The 8,410-nt window shown below is 39.2% G+C and overlaps 1 protein-coding gene across 1 annotated transcript in view; it reads left to right on the top strand.

The window, feature by feature from the left end:
• The first annotated feature begins 357 nt into the window (after positions 1-357).
• The window catches only part of LOC107694743 (solute carrier family 45 member 4-like), a 28,785-nt gene continuing 20,732 nt past the window's right edge, over positions 358-8,410 (top strand). The window contains exon 1 of the mRNA XM_016494422.1: positions 358-610. Coding sequence (XP_016349908.1) covers positions 358-610 — 253 coding nt within the window. The remainder of the gene's footprint in view (positions 611-8,410) is intronic.

Genomic DNA, 8,410 nt, shown 5'->3' with positions numbered 1-8,410 from the left:
TGTAAAAATTTAACCCAACAGTTGGGTTAGTCCATATTTGACCCAATGTAGGGTTGAAACAACCCAGCATTTTTTAGAGTGGGTCAAAAGTTCCTTGAGATTTTTTTATGTTTTTGAATTAAGTCTCTTCTGCTCACCAAGGCTGCATTTAATTGATCAAAATGCAATAAAAACAGCAATATTGTGAAATATTATTACAATTTAAAATGACTGTTTTCTGTGTGAATATATTGTAAAATATAATTTATTCCTGTAAATTTTCAGCATCATTACTCCAGTCTTCAGTGTCACATGATCCTTCAGAAATCATTCTAATATTCTGATTTACTGCTGAAGAAACATTTCTGATTATTATCAATGAAAGGCGACGCTGTGCAGATGCAGGCCGCCGTGGTGACACCTGTGGAGAAACGGGACGGAGGAGGCGGGGCTAATGGAGCGGGTGGGGCTGGAGGGCGGGATTTGGAGAGTCAGGAGGAGTCGGTCAGCGAGGGATCTATAGACCGCATCCCGCTGCGTCAGTGGATCATGCATGGCGCCGTCATGTTCGGACGAGAGTTCTGCTACGCCATGGAGACGGCGCTGGTCACGCCTGTACTGCTGCAGATAGGTGAGACAACTGACCATAAACTAGTTGATAATAATAAACCAAATCATAAAATGTGACACGACCAGATGCACAGAGCTGGGTTCTTCTAATTACGCTGTTTAAGACTAGATTCATATATTGTAAAATATAATTTATTCCTGTAAATTTTCAGCATCATTACTCCAGTCTTCAGTGTCACATGATCCTTCAGAAATCATTCTAATATTCTGATTTACTGCTGAAGAAACATTTCTGATTATTATCAATGAAAACAAGATTGTGCTGCTTCTTATTTTTATGAAAACATTTATATATTTTCTCGCACAATGTTTGCTGCAGTCAGCGCACCTGCCATGTTCTCAGCTGTACCCATCAGTTTCCATTGAGACTTTAAGTGAATATCTGCGTTGTTGCAATGTTAAGATCATGAGTTTGATTCCCAGGGAATGCATGAGCTGATCAAATATGTGTTAAATGCAATGTAATTTGCTTTGGATAAAAGCATCTGCCAAATGCATAAATGTAAATATAGACAATTCTCACTCCTGTTCTTTTTGTTCTTTCACTAATTTAACTATTAGCTACACTTCTCATCAGACTAGCTAGCGTAGCAGGGCACAAACTGAAGACATATTGTTTTTGAGCAGTATTTTTCTCTCCCTGAGGGATGATCCATTATTTATTGTACTGTAACTGTGTCATTTCAATGAACTGGTTCATCAAAAGTAGATTTGCTAATTCAGTCATGGCTCAGTAGTGTGCACAATAACCTGTGCATGTCATTTTACTTCGCTTTTTTGCTTTTTTTTATTAATTTGTTTTAGTAAATTTGATAAACAATAAGTTTCCATTAGTTAATGCATGAACTAACAATGAGCATGTGTGTTACAGTATTTATTAATTATTGCTAGTTAATTAAAAACAACAGTTCATTGTTTGTTAGTTAATTAAATAATATTAACAAATACAACATTTGATGTAAACAAGTTTGTTTCTTCATGGGAACAGATTTGGAGAAATGTAGCATTGCATCACTTGCTCAGCAGTGGATGCTCTGCAGTGAATGGGTGCCGTCAGAATGAGAGTCCAAACAGCTGATAAAAACATCACAGTAATCCACACCACTCCAGTCCATCAGTTAATGACTTGAGAAGTGAAAAGCTGCAGGTTTGTAAGAAACAAATCCATCATTAAGATATTTTAACATTAAACCATCACTTCTGGCCAAAATATGAGTCCATAAAAAAAGTCCATCCCCTGTTGTCTCTCACATCAAAATCCACACAACATATTTGTTTAGAGCTGTTTTGGCTTGTAAACAGTGCTTGATCTGTGCAGATTTCTCTCCTGATTCAGACAAGATAACTTTTTTCAGTGGAGGAAGTGTTATTATTATGCATTATGGATTTGAATTCACGTGACGTTAATTGAGGGATTGGAGTCGTGTGGATTACTTGTCTGCTTAAAAGTAAAATGCTAAGTTTGTGATTTAAGCACTTTTCCTAAATGGTAACTTGATTTTCGTTTAGTTGATTGTCAGTAACGACTACTTTGCTGTTGTTGGTAATTATATAAGCTAATGGCGAGTTCTCTGGGTTTAAAGGATTAAGTCATCAGGTCAAGGTGACGCAGTGTTTTCATGCAACATGCTAATTTTAGAACCTTATGTGACTTTGTGTCTGTAAAGATCAGGCACTCGGTGTCCAAACTGCAATGACAAAGGATAAGAAGATTTCTGGAGGTTGAGCCGCCCTCGTTCACCTGCGGTCAGAGTTTCGTGTCCGTTTGTGTGTGTGTTTCAGGGTGACGTATGACGGGTTATTCTTCAGATTCAGTGAATTGCTAATGGCTGGATTAGCTCATGGTTAGTTCATATGCAGGAAGCAGGAAATTATACTGACAGACTGGATGTGGTGCTCAGCATGACGACATTCAAGACTAATTCCGATCCGGATGAGCCAAGACCAGGAGTTGACGTGCATGTATCCACAATAGTCCCATATGAAATTCCATGCAGCAATTCCAACCATTTGCAGCACGTTTTACCATAAACAGACGCTCCTAACAAAAGCCGAGGGAATGTGCGGCCCACTGCTGTATTGGGAATGTGTGACTCAGCGGATTCCAAGGTTCGGGATGAAGCGCACGCATTCACGTGTCCCAGAATGCTCAGCTGGTTGGCCGTCAACTGTGAGCCATGTTGTGTTTTTCTTAGCTAGCGAGAGGCTGGAATGTGTGGAATCGTGAAGGAATTTTGCTTTATACAGCCTGTGGATTTCATGCATTCCGCAGTGATGGGGGAAAAAACCTCCCAGTGAACAAACAAACCTCATTCCCAAGCGTGCAAACGCCCTACACAAGCCACAAAAATTTGTTGATGTGCTTTGCAAAATGACCTAGCAGCTGTAGATCTCACTGGACGTTTGATAAGTAATGTCTGTCCGATGGAGATGGAGTTTTGGTTCCTTGCCGCTGTCGCCTCTGGCTTGCTTAGTTGGGGACACTTCATTTCCAGCGATACCGTTGACTTGATTGCAAAGATACTATTTAAACTGAGCTGGATGTTGACATCACTGAATTCAATGATGAACTGTCTTTAACTGAAAAATTTGTGTTTACTATTGTCATTTTGCATTATTGACACTATTTTCCTAATTAATGCTGTTCAGTTGCTTTGACACAATCTGTATTGTTAAAAGCGCTATATAAATAAAGGTGACTTGACTTGACTTGACATAAGTAATGGCTATGTTTGGAAAAGCATACTTCTGTGCTGCTTGTTCTCCAGTATGTCTGCTGTATGTCATGCATGGAGATACTGCACATTTTGGCCAATGTAAAGGGATGTTGTATGCATTGCAGTGTATTAGACTGTCAGTTTTTTATTTATTTATTTATTTTTTTTGCTCAGATAACTAGATATATGTGTTGGTGTAAATGTCCATTTTCTAAAAGGAAATAAAATGGCTAAAAATACATGTTTCTTACTTCATGTAAAATAAGAAACAAATTTTTAAAATTATAATTACATGTAATTATATACCATTATAATAATAAATAAATTATAATACATAAAAATATTTAATAATTTATTAAATAACAATTTATTTAAATAATTATTAATATGAAATGTGTGTGTATGTGTGTATAAATTTTAACTAATTGTCTTTAAATTATCATTTATTTTTATATATATTTAATGAATTGATATATAATCTTATATATATATATATATGTGTGCTGTAAGTGATATGCTAGCAATCCAATCTGAACCTGGTTGCGGTCCAGCAGATGCAGCTCACGACCTGCTGTCACTGCCGTTTGCTGCAATGCCTCATGGGTACGTCACAACTCACACACAGGGCACAAGTATTGAGCACACACCTGTGCTGTCAGCCCTGAAATCTGTCAGTTACAGATGCATCTTAGCTGATCTATGGACTCATTGTAATGTTTCTAATGTGTACGTGAGCACTATGTAGTGAGTTTGTAGCGTTTGATTTCGCAGGTCTCTATTGTCTGTTATAAATAGCTAAACAATGAGCCCTTTTGGGCTGTTTTTGGTCAATCACTGGCGATTAGGCTCTAGTTCTCATGACCACTTAGACTTTCAGTGCTTTTGTGGAAACAATAGTGAAACTCATTTAGCGTTTTGTTTGAAATGCATAGCGTCCTCTGTGAAATAAGTGCCCACAAATGTAGGAAGCATGGAGAGTCAAGAGTCAAGAACAGTGTGACGAATCCCATTGAACGCAGACGGGGAAGAGGAGAGGTGTGTGTGTGTGTCTTTTGTGTGCTTGTTTATCTGTGTGTCTTGTGTGTTTGTTTGTGTGCGTCTTTTTGTGTGTATTTCTGTTTTTTGTTTGTTTGTCTGTGTGTGTCTTGTGTGTGTGTCTGTGTGTTTGTTTGTTTGTGTGCGTCTTTGTGTGTGTGTGTGTGTGTGTGTGTGTGTGTGTCTTGTTTGTTTGTTTGTTTGTTTGTGTGCGTCTTTTTGTGTGTGTGTGTGTGTGGGTGTGTGTGTGTGTGTGTGTGTGTTTGTTTATTTGTGTGCGTCTTTTTGTGTGTGTGTGTGTGTGGGTGTGTGTGTGTGTGTGTGTGTGTTTGTTTATTTGTGTGCGTCTTTTTGTGTGTGTGTGTGTGTGGGTGTGTGTGTGTGTGTGTGTGTGTTTGTTTATTTGTGTGCGTCTTTTTGTGTGTGTGTGTGTGTGGGTGTGTGTGTGTGTGTGTGTGTGTTTGTTTATTTGTGTGCGTCTTTTTGTGTGTGTGTGTGTGTGGGTGTGTGTGTGTGTGTGTGTGTGTTTGTTTATTTGTGTGCGTCTTTTTGTGTGTGTGTGTGTGTGGGTGTGTGTGTGTGTGTGTGTGTGTTTGTTTATTTGTGTGCGTCTTTTTGTGTGTGTGTGTGTGTGGGTGTGTGTGTGTGTGTGTGTGTGTTTGTTTATTTGTGTGCGTCTTTTTGTGTGTGTGTGTGTGTGGGTGTGTGTGTGTGTGTGTGTGTGTTTGTTTATTTGTGTGCGTCTTTTTGTGTGTGTGTGTGTGTGGGTGTGTGTGTGTGTGTGTGTGTGTTTGTTTATTTGTGTGCGTCTTTTTGTGTGTGTGTGTGTGTGGGTGTGTGTGTGTGTGTGTGTGTGTTTGTTTATTTGTGTGCGTCTTTTTGTGTGTGTGTGTGTGTGGGTGTGTGTGTGTGTGTGTGTGTGTTTGTTTATTTGTGTGCGTCTTTTTGTGTGTGTGTGTGTGTGGGTGTGTGTGTGTGTGTGTGTGTGTTTGTTTATTTGTGTGCGTCTTTTTGTGTGTGTGTGTGTGTGGGTGTGTGTGTGTGTGTGTGTGTGTTTGTTTATTTGTGTGCGTCTTTTTGTGTGTGTGTGTGTGTGGGTGTGTGTGTGTGTGTGTGTGTGTTTGTTTATTTGTGTGCGTCTTTTTGTGTGTGTGTGTGTGTGGGTGTGTGTGTGTGTGTGTGTGTGTTTGTTTATTTGTGTGCGTCTTTTTGTGTGTGTGTGTGTGTGGGTGTGTGTGTGTGTGTGTGTGTGTTTGTTTATTTGTGTGCGTCTTTTTGTGTGTGTGTGTGTGTGGGTGTGTGTGTGTGTGTGTGTGTGTTTGTTTATTTGTGTGCGTCTTTTTGTGTGTGTGTGTGTGTGGGTGTGTGTGTGTGTGTGTGTGTGTTTGTTTATTTGTGTGCGTCTTTTTGTGTGTGTGTGTGTGTGGGTGTGTGTGTGTGTGTGTGTGTGTTTGTTTATTTGTGTGCGTCTTTTTGTGTGTGTGTGTGTGTGGGTGTGTGTGTGTGTGTGTGTGTGTTTGTTTGTTTGTTTGTTTGTTTGTTTGTGTGTGTGCGTCTTTGTGTGTGTGTCTTGTGTGCTTGTTTATCTGTGTGTCTTGTGTGTTTGTTTGTGTGCTTGTTTGTCTGTGTGTGTTGTGTTGCGTGTTTGTTTGTGTCTTTTGTGTGTGTGTGTGTGTGTTTGTGTGCGTGTGTGTGTTTGTTTGTTTGTTTATGTGTGTGTGTGCGTGTGTTTTGCTGTAAGGATAAAACGGCACTTGATCTCCTGTGTGTCCAGTGCAGTGCTGAGTACTGTGTGCTGCGTATCGCACTGCTGCAGTGTTACGTAACCGTGCTGACTTGCCATGTGTGTGTGTGTGTGTGTGTGTTATTAAACCCATGCGGTTTAAATGTCCTTCAGGAGCTCACAGACAAGAGAAAAACAGACTGACTATATTAGAGGTCAGTTTTCACCCTCTAATGATTACAACGCACAATCTCTCACTTAACAATGCACTGAGAACTGCATAGCAGCATTCCAAAATCATTTGGAACACCTGAGTAACTGCTAAGAAACAACATGGCAACCACACAGAACACCCTAGTAACTGCATAGCAACATGTCAAAACACGTTAGCAAAAAAGTTTAGCAAAATCATAGCAATGCATTGTGGCGGGAAACCTTTGCATGGATAAACACCACTTCTGTTTTTTTTTAAACTCATGTTACATGCAGACGTTGATTTCTCTTTGTTGCCTCGCAGTGTTTGGAGTGGTTCTGTGAACAGCGCTGATCTGAGAGCAGTGTTGTGATCTCTGAGTCAGTCACCTGGGATTGAAAATGCAAACTGTCTGCTATGCGTCCAGATCACTAACATTAACCAGATCCAAACTGCACATCTCACTCTCCTTGATGAATTATTCATGGTGTTGAGCTACAGTCAGACACATGCTGAATATGAAACCGCTGTGTTAATATTTCATCCTGCCATCTGCTCGATTTCTGGCGATTCGGGATAAGAGGCCTAGAGAGATTCGGTTTCTGGTCCTGGATCATGGTGGTCCTAGTCTCTCGTAGCTAGAATCCGACTTAGTAAGAAACCATCTGACTGACATGAATGACAAACCACAGTAAGCTTTCTTACTGAGCTTGAGTGAAACAGGAGATTCACTAGTGCTGAAACGACTAGTCGACATTGACAATTAAAAAAAAAAAGTCGACAAATATTTTTGTTGTCGAATAGTCATTTGATCTCACTTGACGTAATATAAGGGCCTGAAATAACGCGGTTTGACCAGTGTGGCGCTGTAGTGCAAGACTGTAATTCAGCTCTCCTGCATGCAGTCCAATAGAAGATGACACGCACAGCTCTTATGAGAATTATGTTGGAAAGTAAACAAAACCGAACCCGTTGAGTGTGGAAAAGTTTTACAAAACTACAAACAAAACAAATGCAGTCATGTGTGAAGGTATCGATATGCTCACAGCGAAGTTCTTTTTCCTTCTTCGTTTAGAGGTTTAAAAAAAAGCTGCTGAGAGCATCGTTTAGATGAATATGTAAATATATGCTGCACACTTCTCAATAGCAAAATAAGCGCACAACAAACATGACAGCGGTGAGAAAACAGCAGTTAAGAAAGCATCTGATCATATCATTGTGGATGTTTGCACATGATCTGCAGTCGGCACTGTGGTAAGTCACGTTACGACACTTTATACAATAGACTGACTAATAATCATAAGTTTCATTGATTATCAAAATAATTGTTTGTTGCAGCCCTTATATTCAGTACAAATATAAATGATGACTGATAATGCGCATTGATCAAGAGCGTATCGGAGGACTGCGTTCTGGCTGTAGGCCGCTGTGCACCTGACACACACAGAACTGCACAGCACCTGCTTCCTGGCATTGCTTTGCCTTTTGTCCATTTCTAGACAGTTTCACCTTCCTCTTCCTCTTCCTGTCACTCTCACTCCAGGTTTCTCTGGTTTGTCTCTAGCTGCAGTGTGTTGGCAGGGCTTCTTGTTTTCATTGGAACAGGCTGTTGTAGTGGTCGCAGTGGTGATGGCTGACTAATGACTGTTTTGTTAGTCTTAGGGTTCATTGGTGGTACCCGTGTGGCCAGTGACCTTATGTTGACTGTGTGTGTGTGTGTGTGTGTGTGTGTGTGTGTGTGCAGATACAGTATATCAGAGCATCTGATACCTGCATATTACCCACATGGTCAAATGCACTAATAACTGCAAAGCGTTCCTTACTTTCCTTGATTTTTATTTGCAAGTAGATTTTATGCATGTAATGCATGTTTTGTTTTGTTTTGTTTTTTTAATAGTAAATGGTAACTAACATTAATATAATATTAGTAATAACATATACAAATGTTACTACTAATACAACACTAAGATATATATATATATATATATATATATATATTTATTTATTTCTAATTAATAATCTAAAATATACTGTATATAGTTAGTTTATTGTTGAAATATTTATTATATATATAATAAATGTTTATTATTTTTATTTTATTTGCCATTTTATAATCTTACTTTAAACATTTAT

Source organism: Sinocyclocheilus anshuiensis, unplaced genomic scaffold, assembly GCF_001515605.1.
Source record: "Sinocyclocheilus anshuiensis isolate Anshui unplaced genomic scaffold, SAMN03320099.WGS_v1.1 scaffold1497, whole genome shotgun sequence".
Lineage (NCBI taxonomy): Eukaryota > Metazoa > Chordata > Actinopteri > Cypriniformes > Cyprinidae > Sinocyclocheilus > Sinocyclocheilus anshuiensis.
Note: the sequence above shows the minus strand (reverse complement) of the source record. Positions and strands in the feature narration are given on the sequence as shown.